Source organism: Chiloscyllium plagiosum, chromosome 26 (assembly GCF_004010195.1).
Source record: "Chiloscyllium plagiosum isolate BGI_BamShark_2017 chromosome 26, ASM401019v2, whole genome shotgun sequence".
Classification (NCBI taxonomy): Eukaryota; Metazoa; Chordata; class Chondrichthyes; order Orectolobiformes; family Hemiscylliidae; genus Chiloscyllium; species Chiloscyllium plagiosum.
This window is the reverse complement of record NC_057735.1, coordinates 16333772-16353381: the sequence shown is the minus strand read 5'-3', so window position 1 is coordinate 16353381 and position 19610 is coordinate 16333772. Positions and strand designations below refer to the sequence as shown.

Here is a 19610-nt window from a genome sequence, read left to right as displayed (position 1 = left end):
AACCTAACACAACACTGCACTATTTCTAATTTCTAATTATTGAAAGATTTAATTTTTAAAATCATTTTCTTACTTACCAATTAAACGAGACACTTTCTCCATTTTTGGATTCAGTTCACTGTCAGTGTCTCTGCAGCTTTATGTCTGCTGTAGTCAATGACACTGTGGTACTAAAGAAACCATATACTGTCCCCATAGCTCCTACGACAGAAAATGATTAACTAAGAAGTTAAGGTGGTGGAACAAATAGATAAACTCCTTCAGTAATGAATGGTAAACATTTGGAATGATCCACCAGAACAGGTAGTGGACGTAATGACATTACTGGACTGCAAAATGCACGTGATTGTCAGACCGGATGAACAGGAGGTGTGTTCATTGACAGAATTAGTATTTTTCTCGTTAGATTTACCATGAATAAAAAATGTAAATATGAAGGACATGAAAAGTTAATTCTTGTATCTCTGTTCAGATAATGCCAGACTTGGCGAATTTCTCCAGTAATTTGTTTTATTGATTATGGCTGGTGCATGTATACTCAATCTGGAACTTCTTATAGCTTTTGAATTAATTTAATTCAAATCAGGAGTACTTTCTCGATATTATAAATTCAATGTTGTTCACACGTGTAATAAAAACCTTTAACGCAAACTCACATCTCCTTTCTATTCTTGTTAATTTCTAATTGTATTTATCAATAGTGTGCCTCTCCATCCCACTTGAAGTTCGTCACAACATCATACACCAGAGCATTCCTGATGAAGGGCTTTTGCCCGAAACGTCGATTTTGCTGCTCCTCGGATGCTGCCTGAACTACTGTGCTCTTCCAGCACCACCAATACAAAATCTGGTTTCCAGCATCTGCAGTCATTGTTTTTACCCATCCATTATGTGTTTCACAGACCCTTCAATCTGTACACGGAGATGGTAGTTCCTCCTGTCCACCCTATTTTCATTTGCTGGGTCATGGTGTGCCAATGTAACCAGTTGTGGTCTCAACCAAAATTTCATCCGGATACGGAATTTATTCAACCCCACCGCGTGGACAGTGGGATCAACTGTACAGCTCTTTCAAAGAGCTGGCACGAGTGCAAAGGGACCGAATAGACTCCTTCTCTGCTGTATTGTTCTATAATTGTAGCCTCGCAGTAACTTTGCAAAGTGAATAGTGAAATGGGAGAAAGTGAGGACTGCAGATGCTGGAGCTCAGAGTCGAGTGTGGGGTGCTGGAAAAGCACAGCAGGTCAGGCAGCATCTCAGGAGCAGGAGATTGGACGTTTCTGGCATAATTCCTGATGAAGTGTTCATGCCAGAAACGTCGATTCTCCTGTTCCTCGGATACTGCCTGACCTGCTGTGCTTTTCCAGCAACACACTCTGGACAGTGTCCTCGAAATGCCCCCTTCTGTTTCTCTGCCATTGACACCACTTTTGTTTTGGCAATCAGGCTTCTTACACAGTGCTAATCCGGGGTGGGGCGTGTGCTGGGGGTAAAATGAAAGGATAGGGGCTGAAGGAAAATAAAATAGGAATGCAGGGTGCAGTGAGGTGGCGTGGGAAGTGTATTCTTGCGGTTGAGACGATACACGCTGGAAATTCCGAGCGCATGCGTGCAGCTGGTGGTTGCAGGTAAACACTGGGTAACTAGTGGCAACGGAAAGTATCAGTATTCGGCATGGCTCCGAAATGGACAGGTAAGATGTTTCCACTCCAACCTAGTCAGTGTGTTTATGTTAGCTGCGGCATGGATCTGTGGACAGAGAGTGGAGCAGTGAATTAAAACATTGTATAGAACCAGCAGTGTGTTCACATCCAGGCTGTAGGGAGCCGATTTTCTAACACGGCGAGGATTTGCCAGCATGGAGGGAGAGGAAAACCAATTTCCTTCCTGAGGGGGTACCTGCTGCTTTTAGAATATCTAGGCTGGACTGGAAGGAAACGGTTCCTTACCATGCTGGGAGTGCTGGACTTTAAGTTGGTGACCTTTTCAAATTATAAAAAGTTGCCTAGTTGCAGTATTTGATTAACTAGAAAGACTGTCACATCCTGAACTGGTAATAAAATTACGCATACTGTCAAAATTGTGAAGATAGAATCTTCTAACCAGCTATTTGGCCCATCAACCCCTTGCTATCCCTTCAGAAGAGCTATTGGATCAGTATAATTCTTTCTCCGTTGCCGTGCATTTCCTCTTTAAATATCAGGTGCATTTCCAATTCCACTTTAACACTTGCTATTGAATGAGCTTCTTTTCAGGGAGCGTCACATCTTCAGGTTCCATAAAATTTGAAGTAATCACTTTGCAAGCACATCATTCAGAGCATTTCTTCCAGTTTTAGAGTCATCGAGATGTACAGCACGGTAATAGACCTATTGGTCCAATTTATCCATGCTGACCAGATATCCTAAATTAATCTAATCCCATTTGCCAGCACTTAGACTATATCCCTCTAAACCCTTCCTATTCATGTACCCATCCAGATGCCTTTCAAATGTTGTAACTGTGCCAGTTTCCACCACTTCCTCTGGCAGCTCATTCCATTCATGCACCACCCTCGGCATGAAAAGGTTGCCCCTTTGGACCCTATTAAATCTTTTCCCTCTCACCTTAAATCTATGCCCTTGAAATTTGGACTCTCCCATCCTGGGAAAAAGACCTTGACTATTTACCCTATCCATGCCCCTCATGATTTTATAAACCCCTATAAGGTGTTCAACTGATTGCTTTTTAAACTGATATACTGTTGCTTAGCACTTGACTGCAGTGACACTCAAAATCCTCACAGCAGTTTGTTCCTCGCTTTTTACAAATACAATATAATCTCCATTTTTTAATATAAAACAGCCTCTGCATAACAATATACTTGAACCAAATGTTAGTCTAGTTCCGTTGTCTAAAAATTACAAAAGACTAACAATCAACTTTTATAATTAACTAGAACAACTTTAGAATCTGTTATAGCTCATTTTTTCAAAATAGTATTCATACTTGGGTGGAAATGTGCTTCTAATTTTGAGTCATGGCAGCACACTGCAGATTTTTTGAACTATGATTCTGCAGTTTACAGATCAATCATTTCAAACTAAATATTCAGAAAGTAAACTTATGTTATGGCAGGACAGACTTGCTGAGTGAAATGCCCACTGTAAGCTAGGTGGGGTCATGGATGCTTCATGTGGTCTAGGCTTGTACAGTCATCAGCTGCAAAATTTGAGCTCAGAGTTTTTAGATCGCAGAGTCACAGATGCGAGAGACCTGTGCCCAAAAGAAGTTCAAGGTAGTTTTATAAGAAGAAGAACAGTTTTCGGCTATTCATCCCTTCAAGCCTGCTCCACCAATCATTATGATCATGGCTAATATGCAACTCAATAGTCTGTTCACACTAATCCCCCCCATATCCTTTAACTCCATGTACTATATGCAATTGCTATTTGAAGTCATGCAATTTTTGGCCTTGACTGCTTTGTGGTAGCAAATTCCAGAGGCTCACCACTCTCTAGGTCAAGAAATTTCTCATCTCATTCTTAAAATGGGTTACCCTATATGCTTAGACTGTGACCCCTGGGTCTGGACTCCTGCATGATTGGGAATATTCTTTCTGTCTCGTCCTTTTGGAATTTTCCTTTTTATTTATCCTCCCTAAATACGGAATACCCTTGAATAGACATTTCCCATCTCTGGTCACCCTGCAGCCATGAGTCTGTAATTCTAACTAATTTAAATTTGTTTTCATCTACTTGCACAATTCATCCATTTCAATGCTTTTCCTCTGGGTGTTAAGGCAAAAAGCTTTAAGGCTCGGGTTTTTTTTGCATTACTTGTCTTGTTCCCATTATTTTTCACTGTGGCACTGTTTGATCCTGGCCTTTGATTTCTCTGCATATCATTTTTCTTATTCCCATTTCTGTCTTTTGTTCTTCACCTTCCTCTGACCCTCTGCATAGGTTCACATCCCCCTGTCAAAAGGAGAGGTTTGTAAAGATGCCAAAAATATTGCAGAATTGAAGATTTGATTATAGAATTCAAAAGGAGGGTAAGAAATTAATAAAGGGAGAATAGAACATGAATGTTCACTAGTATCAAACATAAAAATGGATTGTAAAAGCTTCCATAGGGATGCAAAAATAATTATCAAAGACAAATGTAGGATTATTTCAGGCAGAAACTGAAGAATTTATAATGGGAAATAGAGTCTAGATTAGAGTGGTGCTGGAAAAGCAAAGCAGTTCAGGAAGCATCCGAGGAGCAGTAAAATCAATGTTTCGGGCAAAAGCCCTTCATCAGGACTACAGGCGGAGAGACTGAAGGGTGGAGAGATAAGTAAGAGGAGGAAAGGGGGTGGGGAGAAAGTAGCAGAGAGTACAATAGTGCAGTGGGAGAGGGACTCCCTGAGATTCTTGTAGAGAGAGGTGGAAAACTTCTTCAAGGCAGGCATCCTTGCAAGAGGAAATAGGAAATAGAGCAAGGACAGCGAAACTAAGTATTTTGTGTCTGTATTCATGGAGAAAATTACAAGCAGTCATTGAAGAATAAGGATTTGAAAGTAATTTGTGTCAATAAAAAATCATTAGTCTGAATGTTGACAAATCCCTGGCATTTGATCTTTACCCTTGAGTTTTCAAAGAGATTGGTGCAGAAATTGTGAATACATTGGTATCTTTCTAAATTCTATTAAGTATTAAATATTGCTTACTGATAAGTTGCAAATGAAATTTCACGGTTTAAGATAGAAAGGAGAGAGAATTGCTGATTCGTTAGCCTGATGTCAATAGCAGGTAAAATACTAGAATCAATTATAAAGGATGTGATTGCTGGGCATTAAGAAAAAACAATAGTCCAATTAGGCAGACTCAATGTAAGAATATCAGTAACAGAACGAATAAGGCAATAATGTGATATATTTGGATTTTAACAAGGCTTTTAATGAAGTCCTATGAAGGAAGTCAGTGAACATGTGAGATTGGAGGTAATATATAAAATTGGATTGAGGATTGTTTAACAGACTGAAACAGAGGGCTGAATCTTACCATATTTACCATAAATGTATCATATTGCAATATAAGGGGCAGGACAGTGGCGTGGTAGTTTGCACTGTTGCCTCACAGCAGCAGGGACCCAGGTTCAATTCCAGCCTTGGGTGACTGTGTGGAGTTTGCATGTTCTCCCTGTATCTGAGTGGGTTTCAACCAGGTGCTTGGTTTCCTCCCACAGTAAAGATGTGCAGGTCAGCCATGATAAAAGTGGGGTTCCGGTGACAGGGTGGTTCTGGGTGGAATGCTCTTTGTAGAGTTGATGCAAACTCAAAGGGACGAATGACCTCTTTCCACATTGTAGGGGTTCTGTGATATTTTGGCTGTGTCATTTTCACGGAGCTTCATGGAAGATTTCTTGCCCTATGGTACCAAACTTGCCTCATTCACTATCTAAGCTGCCCCTTTGATATCCATCTCATCTGATGATAGCCCCATTCTCCCACTCTCCATAACTGGAAGTTCTTTTCATTGCCAGGATAGCCTATTACCAGTGCCATATTTAAAAGGCTTACTGAATAGTGGCATTCTGGAGTTGCCCCATCTGTTTTTGCATATCCTTCCCTCAGCATTGCAGGGAAAGGGGCAAATTAGTATCCAACTTTGCCATCAGGACCTTAAATTCCTGGCAGATGGGATGATGCAAAAGAGAGCTATCTTCTTGCCAGAGGAGACCAGGTCACTATGCCATGCCAGTTTATTCTGGTCATCATCCTGGTCAGTGCAGTCTGCATGGTGCAGATGAATGCCCAGAAGTGCAGGAAGAAAGGGAATGATCTTCTCCACTTCACCAGAGTCAGTGCCACCATCTTTGCTACCTCACATTCGCTCTGTTACTGCACATACCTCCTACCTGGGTTGATTCCCTACCATGCCCAGTATTGCATGTAACAACTTCCTTCACTCAACTCCACCCCACAGCCCCACCCTGACCCACAACCTGTACCAGCATTAATAGCTAGGCCAGCCACTTTCATGTCAATCAGTCCATCCCTTGGTATCATTGCAGGATAAAATAGTCCATAACAGAGCTGAAAGGGCCAGGGTACTGGTGGGGCAACTGACATATAGCTCCTTACCCCCTACAAGGAGAGGATCTTGGAGTTGGCCAGTGAAGACTGGAAGCCCTGCTGTGGGAATGCAGAAACCAACGTCTCACAGTGACTGAGTAAGGTGTCTCGTTCATTGTTGGGCTATTATCCCACTACCTCCACTGCACACTTAACATTGCCACACCATTCACCCCTTGGTCACCACATTCTCTCTTGTCTCCTGCAGGTACCATCACAGTGGCCATGGTGTCTGCTGTCAAGAGGAATGCCTCATGAACTATTCCCCCCCACCCCTCCACCTCTGGAGGAAGAGAGCATAGAGCCCTCAGAGGAAGCGCTGGAAAAGCTGCCTCCTGCAGCTCCTAGAGCTCAAATACCGATGCCTCAGTGAGTATCTTTCCTAGATCAGAGGCAGGAGCACCTGCTGGTGAGCACTTCACTGCCATGTCTCTGCAGCTGGTCAAGGGAAAAACACTTGGAGGGCTACTGGAGACCAGGCACCTGCCAAACCCCAGACAGGAGACTGTGATCCCATTGTGTTGGCCATTTAAAACTTCATTCAAATGGACCTGCAGACAGCTTTGCATTGGGGGCAATGGCTGTGAGATTGCAGCAACATCACAGGCACCATGCTGTCTCAGCTATGTCACAGTCTGGCTGTCTCTGTGGACACTTAGCAGCTGCCATGGAGACCCAGGTCACAGGGTCTACCCTCCATTGCCTGAGCCATTGGTCTCCAGGACAAATAGGAATGTGACAAGAGGATGGAGGAATCCTGACCTCACTGCAGATACCCTTGTATCGCAAGGTGACAGGGTGGTTCCAGGAGGAGGAACCACACACACACACACACACACACAATTCCCCTCTCAGGACACTCTGGAGGCAGCAGAATTTCCACCCTGATCCTATCTGGCATCCTCATCCGTGTAGGAGTTAAAGCTATGGACAGGATGCGCTCAGCATCTCTGATCCTCTCTCGACAACAAACACCTCCGGGGGTTCCCTCCACCTCAACTGCTGACCCTAGGACTGTGCCGAGATGGAGTGCAAGGGTAAAGAGGAAAGAAAACCTTTTGAGGACACCAATCTGTCGATAATTTATCACTTCTGTAAATGAATATTAATGTTTTACTATCTGATTTGGTTGATTGATTGATTCACTGTTTGGTTGAGAGTTTCTGTATGACCAGAATGGTAAGCTTAAAAAAGATAATGAAGCCATCCATCCTTATCTCTAGAAAATTGACCAAGCTGTGAAGTGAGCAGCTGCTGGACTGTGAGCAGGACGATTGGTGACTGTGACATTGAGAACCAGGCTCCAGCTCTCCTGGGGCACAGGCTTTGCTGCTGCATTCTGGGCTTTAGTGGGGATTCATGATTAACCTGTGTGAGAGTCTGGAGTGTTTGTGTTCAGGACTTGGACTGTACACAGTAGACTAATACCCAAGGGTCACAAGTAATAAAGTTTAGAGGGATATGGGCCTAATGCAGGCAAATGGGACTAGTTCAGTTTAGGAAACCTGGTTGGCATGGTCGAGTTGGGCTGAAGGGCCTATTTCTGTGCTGTATGAATCTATGATCCTCTGACTGTCTATGACTCCCTGATGTGGCTGCACTGGACCCAGGGATTGGCTATGACCTACTCCCCAGACTGTAGAGGTACAGGCTCCCTGATTGTGAGCTCCCCAACCAGACATCTGGCTGTGCCTGAACCCCTGGATTGATACTTGAGGATGTGCTGGGATGCCCTGACTGGATGATGCCTCTCAGGGACAGTGAGGAATACTCCCTTAAGATTTTGACATACGGCCATTTGCTTGTGTCAAGCAATTATGTTTATACGTTATCAGCTGGCACATGGGGCAGGTATGAAATCGATGTAGCGTGGTGCTGGACTGCGACATGGCCTTCACTGCTGACAGGTGTGACAAGGTGCCTGGCTTTGTGTCAGCACTAAACAGCAAATTAATAGTAGTATCATAGACCTTTACAATCTGGCAGAAGGGGGAAAGAACAAACAGTCAAGGTAAGACAGAGATACTGCAAGTATCTCGTTAGGCACAAACTGAGTCAGAACTAAGACAGCAAGTGAGCAGCTCTGAGCTGGCTGTCCCTGGATGCAGAGTGTCTTACAGCAGCACTGAAATAATAGTTACTAGTGTTTTCAAAAAGTGTAGAAACATAATATAAGAGGCTAACACATGTCAGATGCCTGTATCCATAGATTTCGAGAATATGCAGCTACTACCTTGGAGCCTGCCGAAAGATGTCATTATCCAAGATGGCAATCTGGAAGAGCGAGTGTAAAAGGGTGGTCTTGAGATAATTGCCCAGACTTTCATGCCAGGAATTCTTGGCATCTAGCTTCTACCGGTTCCTGGTATGATAGAAGGCTATATATTAGTGAGGGTGATAATGAGCAATAATCCCCATCTAATAAGGACCTTACTTCTCCCTAACAAGAATCTCATTGTGATGTCCAGAACTGTTGAAAAATGCAACTAGTTGCTTCCAATGTAAAGATAGGCCTTGCTGGACTTCTCAAATGACTCTCCCAGACTTCTCACGCTGTTCAGGACCTGGTAAGATTTTGCCCAAAGAGTAGAAATAAATAGATCACTTCAGGTCGGCAGGCTGTGACCACTAGGTCAGAGCTTGGATCCCAGTTGTTCAGGGACTATCAGTGATTTGGATGTGGGAACACTTTATAATTTTTAGAAGTCTGCAGATGGCACAATACTTGGTGGGACTGAGGATGCAGAGAGGCTCCAAGGGGAGGTGATGGCCTAGTGGTATCATTGGACTAGTAATCCAGAGACCCAGGTGAGGTTCTGCAGACTGAGGTTCCTGTCAATCCTGTAAAGTCCTCCTTAGTAACATAAGGGGGCTACTGCAGTCTCAGACCGATCAAGCTGCAGCCTAACGTAATCATACCTTACAGGAAATGTCACAGATGCCACCATCACCATCCTGTCCTGCCAGCAGGACAAACCCAGCAGCTGTATTAGCACAGTGGTATATAGGAAGGTGTTGCCAAGGGAATCGTCAACATGACTTCGGACCATGAGGTCTGATGGCATCAGGTCAACCACAGGCCAGGAAATCTCCCGTTGATTACTTTCATTCCACTCCCTCCCCCCCCTCCCAACTCGAACCATTCATAGAACATAGAACAATACAGCAGAATACAGGCCCTTCAGTCCTCGATATTATGCCAGCCTTTTATCCTACTCTAAGATCAGACTAACATATATACCCTTCATTGTACTATCTTTCATGTGCCTATTCAAGAGTTGTTTAAATGTCCCTAATGTATCTGACTCTACTACCACTGCTGGCAATGCATTCCACACACACACCACCCTGTTTAAATAACCTACCTGCTGACATTTCTCCTAAACCTTCCTCCAATTACCTTAAAATTATGACCCCTCATGATAGCCATTTCTGTCCTGGAAATAAGTCTCTGGCTAAGCACTCTATCTATGCCTCTCATCATCTTGTACACATCAATCAAGTCACCTCACCTTTGCTCCAATGTAAAAAGCCCTCGCATAAAGCCCTCGCTCCTTCAACCATTCTTCATAAGACATGCCCTCCAGTCCAGGCAGCATTCTGGTAAATCTCCTTTGCACCCTCGCTAAAGCTTCCACACCTTTCCTATAATGAGGTAACCAGAGCTGAACACAATATTCCAAGTGTGGTCTAACCAGGGCTCTAGAGAGCTGCAGTATAACCTCACAGCTCTTAAACTCAATCTCCCTGCTAATGAAAGCCAACACACCATATGCCTTCTTAACAATCCTATCAACCTGGGTGGCAACTTGGAAGGATCTATCAACAAGGACCCTAAGATCCCTCTGTTCCTCCATACTACCAAGAATCCTGCCTTTAACCCTGTATTCTGCATTCAAATTTTACCTTTCAAAGTGAATCACTTCACACTTTTCCAGGTTGAACTCCATCTGCCGCTTATTAGCCCAGTTCTGTATCCTGTCAATGTCCCGTTGCAATCTACAACACTATCCACAACTCCACCAACCTTCGTGTCTTCGGCAAACTTATTAGCCCGTACTTTGAGTTCCTCGTCCAAGTCATTTATAAAAATCACAAAGAGCAGAGGTCCCATAACTGATCCCTGCGGAACCTGACTGGTCACCAAGCTCCAGGCTGAATACTTTCCATCTGCCACCACCTTCTACCTTCTATGGGCCATGCCTCCTTACTTTCCAAATGAGTCTACCATCTTATCAAACACCTTGCTAAAATTCATGTACAGCACTATTGCTCTACCTTTATTAGTGTGTTTTGATACATCCTCCAAGAATTCAGCAAAGTTTGCGAGGCATGACCTGCCCCTCGCGAAAGCCATGCTGACCATCTCTAATCAAACTATGGTTTTCCAAATAATCATAAATCCTGTCTCTCAGAACCCTCTCCAATACTTTGCCCATCACAGATGTAAGACTGACTGGTCTAAAGTTCCCAGGATTAACCTGATTCCCTTTCTTGAACAAGGGAATAACATTTGCCACCCCCCAATCATCTGGCACTTCTCCAGCGGACAGTACAGACACAAAGATCATTGCCAAAGGCACAGCAATTTCTTCCCTTCTTTCCTCTAGTAACCTAGGTTATACCCTGACAGACCCAGGGGATTTGTCTATCCTGATGTTTTTCAAAATTTTCAGCACATACTCCTTATTAACATCAACCTGTTTGAGCATATTAGTCTGTTTCATGCTGTCCTCAGAAACATCAAGGTACATTTCACTAGTGAATACTGAAGCAAATCATTCATTAAGGACCTTCCCTACTTCCTCTGACTCCAGGTACAAGTTCCCTCCATATCCCTGATCGGCCCTACCCTCACTCTGGCTATCCTCTTGTTTCTGTAAAATGCCTTAGGGTTTTCCTTAATCCTACCTGCTAAAGCTTTTTATGCCCCCTTCTAGTTCTCCTAAGTCCATTCTCCTAAGTCCTTGTAACCATCTAAAGCCCTGTCTGATCTTGCCTCCTCAATCTTAAGTAAGCTTCCTTCTTCCTTTTGATTAGATGTTCCATATCCCTTGTCACCCAAGGTTCTTTCAACCTACCATCCCTTCCTTGCCTCAATGTGACATTCATTCCCCAAATTGAGATGTCAACCTGGTGAAGTTACAAAACAGGATGACATTCATGTCAAACAGCAAGTAATAGACACAGCTAAGCAATTCTGTAACCAACAAATCAGCTCAGCACATCATGTCACATCTAGTCATGAATGATGTTAGACAATTAAACAACTCACGGGATATCCCTATTCTCAATGATGTGGGAGCTCAGCATATCAGTGCAAAAGATAAGGCTGAAACATTTACAACCTTCTGAGTGGATGAACCATCTCACACTCCTCTGAATGGTTCCCTACATGACAGATGCATGTCTTCAGACAATTTGATTTACTCCATGTGGTTGGAGTGGAGACACTTTTGCAAAGGCTATGGGCTCTGACAACATTCTGACAAAAGTCCTGAAGACTTGTGCTCCAGAATTTGTTGCTCCCTGAACCAAGCTATTCTGATACAGTTATCCGACAATATGGAAAATTGCCCAGGTATGTCCTGTACACACAAAGTAGGGCAAATCCAGTTCATCCAATTACCAGCCCATCTAATGCCATCGATTATAAGTAATGTGATGGAAGGTTTTATAAACAGTGCTATCAAGGGAAGGTGCTGAAAATGTGTTGCTGGAAAAGCGCAGCAGGTCAGGCAGCATCCAAGGAGCAGGAGAATCGATGTTTCGGGCATGAGCCCTTCTTCCTGAAGAAGGGCTCATGCCCGACCTCGATATTATCAGCTGGCACATGGGGCTCATGCCCGAAACGTCAATTCTCCTGCTCCTTGGATGCTGCCTGACCTGCTGCACTTTTCCAGCAACACATTTTCAGCTCTGATCTCCAGCATCTGCAGTCCTCACTTTCTCCTATCAAGCGAAGGTGCTGACCAAGTGGCATTACAACTAAACTATTGATACAGACACTCAGCTAATGTTCTGGGGACCTGAGTTTGAATCCTGCTATTGCAGATGGTGGAATTTGAATTAACTTTTAAAAAACTTCTGGTATTAAGTATTAACTGATGACCATGAAACCATTGCTGATTGTTGGGAAAGCCCATCTTGCTCATTAATCTCCTTCAGGGAAGGAACTCTACCATCCTTACACGGTCTGGCCTACATGTGGTGCCACATCCTCAGCAATGTGGTTGATTCTCAACTGCCCTCTGAAATGCTAAGCAAGCCACTCAGGGCAACAGCAGTTAGGGACAGGCAATAAATGCTGGCCAGCCAGAGAAGCCCAGATCCAAGTGAATAAAAATGTAAAGCAGCACTTGCGTAATCTATTCATTGACATTCATTTGGATTCTGCCAGGGCCACTCTTGATCTTACTACAGCCTTGGTTCAAACATGGACAAAGTGGTTGAATTCCAGAGATGAGTTGAAGTGAGAGTGACTGCCCTTGACAGCAAAGCAACATTTGATTAAGTGTGACATAAAGTAGCTCTAACATAACAAGTTTCAATGGAGACTCGTGTATACTCTCCAGAAGTCAGACTTGGCACAACAGAAGATGGTTGAGGTGGTTGGAGGCCAGTTATCTAGGACATCTCTGCAGGGGTTTTTCGTGGTAGTGTCCTATGTCCAACCATCTTTAGCTGCTTGACCAATGACCTTCAGTTTTCAAAAGGGAAGAATTGTTAATAGTACAATATTAAGCACTATTTGTATTGCTTCAGACAAATGTAGCAAGACTTCAACAATATCCACACTTGGGCTGACATGAGCAGAAAAGTAAAATTTTCACCACACTGTGCCATGAAATGACCATCTCCAATAAGAAATTCAAATGATCACCCTTGACATTCAGTGGTATTGCCAGCACCAAAGCCCTCAATATCAACATCCTGTTGGTTACCATTAACTAGAAATGGAATTGAACTAGTCATAGGTGGTACTGTGCCTACAATAGCAGACAAGAGGCTAGGAATCTTGTCGCAAGTAACTCACATCCTGACTCCCCAAAGCCTGTCCATCGTCTGCAAGGCACAAGTCAGGAGTGTGACAGATTACTCCCCACCTGCCTGGATGATTGCAGCTCCAGCAACACTCTAGAAGCTTGACACCGAGCAATACAAAGCAACCTACTATATTGGCACATGTCAACAGACATTCAGCCCTTCTACTACTGACACTCAGAAGCAGCAATGTGTACTGTCTACAAGATGTAGCGCAGAAATTCACTAAGGCTTCTTATACAGCACTTTCCATGACTATTTCCATCTAGAAAGATAAGGGTATCAGATACATAGGAACATCACTACCTGCAAGTTCCCCTCCAATGCACCACTGCCTTCAGTAGGAAATATAATGCTTAGATTGTTTAAAGAAATATAATGGAGCAATTTTTTTATTTTCAAATGGTTAGGTGGGTTGTATTTAAAATGTTTTAGGAAACAAGGTAAAATGGACCAAGCGGTTTGTTATGATGCCAAACTGTACAATTGTCATTAATGGATATGATCTTTCAGGGTTGCTGGGTCAAAATCCTGAAACTTCCTGCCTAACAGCTTTGTGGGTGTCAAGATTAGAGTGGTGCTGGAAACGCACAGCAAGTCAGGCAGCATCCGAGGAGCAGGAAAATCGACGTTTCGGGCAAAAGCCCTTCATCAGGGATGAGGCAGGGAGCCTCTGGGTTGGAGAGATAAATGGGAGGGATTGGGACTGGGGAGAAGATAGCTAAGAATACAATAGGTGGAATGGAGGTGGGGATGAAGGTGATAGGTCGGAGAGGAAGGTGGAGCGGATAGGTGGGAAGGAAGATTGACATGTAGGACAGATCATGAGGACAGTGCTAAGCTGGCAGGTTGGAACTGGGGTAAGGTGGGGTGAGGGGAAATGAGGAAACTAGTGAAGTCCATATTGATGCCATGGGGTTGAAGTGTTCTGAGGTGGAAGATGAGACATTCTTCCTCCAGGCATCAGGTGGTGAGGGAGCGGCAGTGGAGGACACCCAGGACCTGCATGTCCTCGGCAGAGTGGGAGTGGGAGTTGAAATGTTTGGTCATGGGGCGGGGGGGTTGATTGGTGCGTGTGTCCCAGAAGTGTTCCCTAAAGTGCTCTGTGACAAGGCGTCCAATCTCCCCAATGTAAAGGAGACTGCATCGGGAGCAATGGATACAATAAATGAAATTGGTGGATATGCAGGTGAAACTTTGATGGATGTGGAAAGCTCCTTTGAGGACTTGGATGGATGTGAGGCGGGAAAGTGTGGGTGCAGGTTTCGCAATTCCTGCGGTGGCAGGGGATGGTGCCAGGAGGGGAGGGTAGGTTGTTGTGGGATGTGGACCTGACCAGATAGTCACAGAGGGAACGGTCTTTGCGGAATGCAGATAGGGGTGCGGAGGGAAATGTATCCCTGGCGGTGGGGTCCGTTTGGAGGTGGTGGAAATGCTGGTAGATGATGTGGTTTATGCGGAAGTTGGCAGGGTAGAAGGTGAGGACTGGGGGGTTCTGTCATTTTTGTGTTTGGAGGGGTGGGGTTTGAGGGCGGAGGTGCGGGATGTGGATGAGATGCATTGGAGGGCATCTTCAATCATGTGGGAAGGGAAATTATGGTCTTTAAAGAAGGAGGGCATCTGGTGTGTTCTGTGATGGAATTGATCCTCCTGGGAGCAGATACAATGGAGGCGGAGGCAGAGGAATTGGGAATACGGGATAGCATTCTTGCAGGATGTAGGGTGGGAAGAGGTGTAATCCAGGTAGCTGTGGGAGTCGGTGAGTTTGTAAAAAATGTCAGTGTTGAATCGGTCGCCATTGATGGAGATGGAGAGGTCCAGGAAGGGGAGAGAGTGTCAGAGGTGGTCCAGATGAATTTAAGTTCGGAGTGGAATGTGTTGGTGAAGTTGATGAATTGCTCAACTTCCTCGCGGGAGCACGAGGTGGCGCCAATGCAGTCATCAATGTAGTGGAGGAAGAGGTGGAGAGTGGTGTCAGTGTAACTACGGAAGATGGACTGTTTTACGTAGTCAACAAAGAGGCAGGCATAGCTGGGGCCCATATGGGTGCCCATGGCTATCCCTTTCATCTGGAGGAAGTGGGAGAATTCAAAGGAGAAATTGTTAAGGGTGAAGATCAGTTCAGCCAAATGAATGAGAGTGTCAGTGGAAGGGTACTGGTGGGGACATCAGGAGAGGAAGAAACGGAGGGCTTGGAGGCCCTTGTCATGGCGGATGAGATGTAGAGAGATTGGATGTCCATGTTGAAGATGAGGTGTTGGAGGCCAGGAAACAGAAGTTTTGGAGGAGTTGGAGGGCATGTGTGATGTCTTGAACGTTCCTGGACAAGGGGGGAATAGGACAGTATCGAGGTAGGTGGAGAAGTGTTCGGTGGGGCAGGAGCAGGCTGAGACAATGGGTCGGCCGGGGTGGTCAGGCTTGTGGATCTTGGGAAGGAGATAGAATTGGGCGGTGCGGGGTTCCCGGACTATGAGGTTGGAAGCTGTGGGTGGGAGATCTCCTGAGGTGATGAGGTTGTGTATGATCTGGGAGATGGTGGTTTGGTGATGGCGTGTGAGGGGGCGGTAGGAGGAAGTGTCTTAGAGTTGGCGTCTGGCTTCAGCAGTGTAGAGGTCAGTGTGCTAAACTACCACTGCACTCTTTATTCAGCGGTGTAGAGGTCAGTGCGCCAAACTACCACTGCACCCTAGAACTTCTTCTATCGATAATAGTTATTGTGTTTATTCCGTGCCCCCCCCACCTACACACAAATCACCCTCCCTCCCTCCCCTCCTGGCACCTTCCCCTGCCATCACAGGAATTGCAAAACCTGTGTCCACACCTCTCCCCTCACCTCCATCCAAGGCCCCACAGGAGCCTTCCACATCCATCAAAGTTTTACCTGCACATCCACAAATGTCATTTATCATATTCATTGCTCTAGATGTGGTCTCCTTTACATTGGGGAGACTGGACGCCTTCTCACAGAGCGCTTTTGGGATATCTCTGGGACACCCGCACCAATCAACCCCACCACCCTGTGACTGAGCATTTTAATCCCCCTCCCACTCTGCCATGGACATGCAGGTCCTGGGCCTCCTCCACTGTCACTCCCTGACCACCCAACGCCTGGATGAAGAACGTATCATCTTCCGCCTCAGAATTCTTCAACCCCAAGGCATCAATATGGACTTCACCAGTTTCCTCATTTCCCCTCCCCCCATCTCATCCCAGTTCCAACCTGCAAGCTCAGCATTGTCCTCATGACCTGTCCTACCTGCCAATCTCCCTTCCCACCTATCCACTCCTCCTTCCTATCAGACCTATCACCTTCACCCCTACCTCCATCTACCTATTGCATTCTTAGCTACCTTCTCCCCAGCTCCATCCCCTTCCCATTTATCTCTTCACCCTAGAGGCTCCCTGCTTCATTCCTGATGAAGGGCTTTCGCCCAAAACGTCGATTTTCCTGGTCCTCGGATGCTGCCTGACCAGCTGTGCTCTAATCTTGACTCTGAATTCCAGCATTTTCACCGAGCTTTGTGGGTATATCTACACCAATGGACTACAACAATAAAGAAGGCAGCTCACGAAAATCCCCAAGGGCAACTTGGATAGGCAATAAATACTGGGCCAGCCAGCACTACCCAACATCCCATGAGTGAATGAATAATATCCAGGACAATTCAAACCCTTCATTTCATAATATGAAATGGTAACTGTTGAAGGAATTGATTGCTGTTTCAGAACTGTTGCACTATAGTAAGTTATTTCAACGATTTCTCTCGAATTCTCCTAGCAAAAAAGAACAATTTGCCAATAGATGTTCCCGATCGAAAGATGTTTCCACTCTACTGGTCCCCAGACAGACATGGAAATGAATATCCCCCGATAAGAGGAACACCAGATTGTGGACCTGGGCGCTATGACACCTATCTTGTATGGAAGAATTTTTAATTTTAACCTTACCATTCATCATACATTGAGAGCATAAATGTAGATTCAGATGAGAACATGTTGTAAATGTTAGTATTCTGTTTTCACAGAAGATGATAAGGAATAGGAGCAGCAGTAGACCAGTGACCCATCGAGCCTGTTTCTCATTCAATGTGATTACAGATGATTGATATTCCTTCATTCCACTTTCCTGCCATCTCCCACCTCAATTCTCTTATTTATTAAAAACCTGTCTATTCTGCCTTGAATATACTTATTCAGCCACCCTACAGTCCTCTATGGCAAAGAATTCCACTGATTCACCACCTTCTTATGTGGGAGACCCTTTATTCTGAGATTATGCCCTCTGGCCCTAAATTGTCCACAAAGGGAAACAACCTTTCTGCTGCTATCCTGTCAAGTCTACTAAATATTTTGTATTTTTCAATAAGGTCTCCTCATTTTCCTAACCTCTCATATTCAACATAAGCAAATCTTTCCATACCCAAGACCAACCTTTTCTGAACTGCATCAAACAACAGTAGATCTTCCCTTAGATAAGGGTATCAGAACTGTCCACCGTGTTCCAGCTGTGGTCTGATCAGCACCTTGTATAGATTTAACTATTTTTTAAATATTCCATTCCTGATGAAATAAAGGCCCTTCTCTATTACCTGCTGAACTTTGATACTAGCTTTTAGTGATGCATGCATTAGGACACCAAAAATCCTGTGCTGTAATATTCTATTTTCTTTCTTCATTTAAACAGTATTCACTCCTCTTTTCTTCCTGCCAAAGTGAATAACTTCATATTTTTCTGCATTATTTCTACCTATACAATTTCTGCCACTCATCTAATCCCTATTTCTTCATGTAGACTCTGATCATCACTATTTGCCTTCCCACCTATTCTTGTATCATCCACAATCTTTGCAATTTTCATTTTCATTTTTCAAGTAATTAATATATATTGTAAACAATTGTGGCTCCACACTGATCCCTGTGGTACTGCACTAGTTACAGGTTGCCTTCCTGAAAATGCTCCATTTATCTCAACTCTGAATTCTATTAGTTAGCCAATCCTCTATCCATGCTCATATAAAGTTCCCAATACCATGTGCTCTTCTTTTATTAAATAGCCTTAAGGCTACTTAAGGTAGATTATTAAATGCCTTTTGAAAATATAAGAACTATATATTACATCTGCTGGTTCCTCTTTATCAAACCTGCTTGTTTCCTCCTTAAAGAACTGCACTGAGTTTGTCTTGAATCTATGCTGACTCCTTGATTATATTATGAGTTTCTAAATGCTCTGCTATTACATCTTTTATAATAGACTAACATTTCCCCAAATTCAGAGGTAAAGCTGTTTTTCTCGTCTCCCATCTTTTTTGAATAAGGATATTCTCTTGGTAGTTTTTCAGTCCTATGGGACTTTTCCAGAATCTATAGATTCTTGAAAGATTGTGACCAGTGCATCCACTGTCTCCAAAGCTATTCTCTTTAATATCCTAGGATGCAACCCATCACATCCAGGGGATATATCAGCCTTTAGCCCCACATATTTCCCTAGTAGTTCTTCTATAGATGATACTTATTGTGTTTATTCCCCCCCAAGACACACAAATCCCCTCAACCCTTCATTATTTAGTATGCTTGAAACACTATTAGTCGTGAAGACTGATACAAAGTGTTTGTTCAAATCCTTTGCTATTTCCTGGCTCCCCATTATTTCCCGAGCCTTGTTCTGTAAGGGCCCAATGTTCACTGTCTTCTCTTTTCCTATTGATAGTTCTTACATCCGTTTTTGCATTATTTGCTAGTTTACCCTCAGTTTATTTTCTCCCTCCACTTTATGCTCATCTTTTGTAGGCTTTTAAATCTCCAAATCCTCAGAGTTACATCTAATCTTTGTAACATTGTGTGTCTTTGCTTCACTTTGATCCTGTCCTTAACTTCCCTAGCTACCCAGGGTTGGTTTATTCCTTCCTAGAATCCTTCTTCCTGGAATATATATTTGTATGAGTCATGACATTTTTGTTTTTTAAAAATCTGCTATTTTTCATCCATCGATTTTTCTGCTCAACCTCTTTCCCATTCCTCTTCAGCCAACACTTGTCGTTCCCATGTATTTACAGTTGCTTCTCACCCAAGTTTCTCATCTTAAATTTAAAGCTACTGTTCCCAAAAGGACTTTTTTTTCTCTTTCATAGTTCATGTGAAGAGAATCCAAATGGAATAACTCCCATCCTGACACTGGTGGATGAACTGAACCCATTCCCCCGCACTAATCTTCAAGACACACATTTTACTCCTTGTCTTTATTTACCCCCTGATGAAGGGCTTTTGCCTGAAATGTCGATTTTGCTGCTCCTCGGATACTGCCTAACCTGCTGTGCTTTTCCAGCACCACTCTAATCTAGAATCTGGTTTCCAGCATCTGCAGTCATTGTTTTTACCTCGTTGATTTTAACCCTACTGCAAATCCTCTTGCAAGGATGCCTGCCTTGAAGAAGTTTTCCTCCTCTCTCTACAAGAATCTCAGTGAGTC

At 44.0% G+C, this 19610-nt stretch overlaps 2 protein-coding genes across 4 annotated transcripts in view; one reads left to right on the top strand and one right to left on the bottom strand.

Moving 5' to 3' along the window:
• LOC122563134 (acidic mammalian chitinase-like) overlaps positions 1-186 on the bottom strand; it is a 54672-nt gene extending 54486 nt beyond the window's left edge. The window contains exon 1 of the mRNA XM_043716586.1: positions 78-186. Within this exon, the coding sequence (XP_043572521.1) occupies positions 78-102 (25 nt within the window). The 5' untranslated portion in view covers positions 103-186. The remainder of the gene's footprint in view (positions 1-77) is intronic.
• Positions 187-1617: 1431 nt separating this feature from the next.
• The window catches only part of LOC122563137 (protein pitchfork-like), a 28945-nt gene continuing 10952 nt past the window's right edge, over positions 1618-19610 (top strand). For 2 of the 3 annotated variants that reach the window (XM_043716596.1, XM_043716594.1), the window contains exons 1-2: positions 1618-1693; positions 16923-17062. In XM_043716596.1, coding sequence (XP_043572531.1) covers positions 1675-1693; positions 16923-17062 — 159 coding nt within the window. In that variant the 5' untranslated portion in view covers positions 1618-1674. Of the gene's footprint in view, positions 1694-6386; positions 6470-16922; positions 17063-19610 lie in introns of those variants that run through there. The other variant, XM_043716595.1, reaches the window with a different exon arrangement.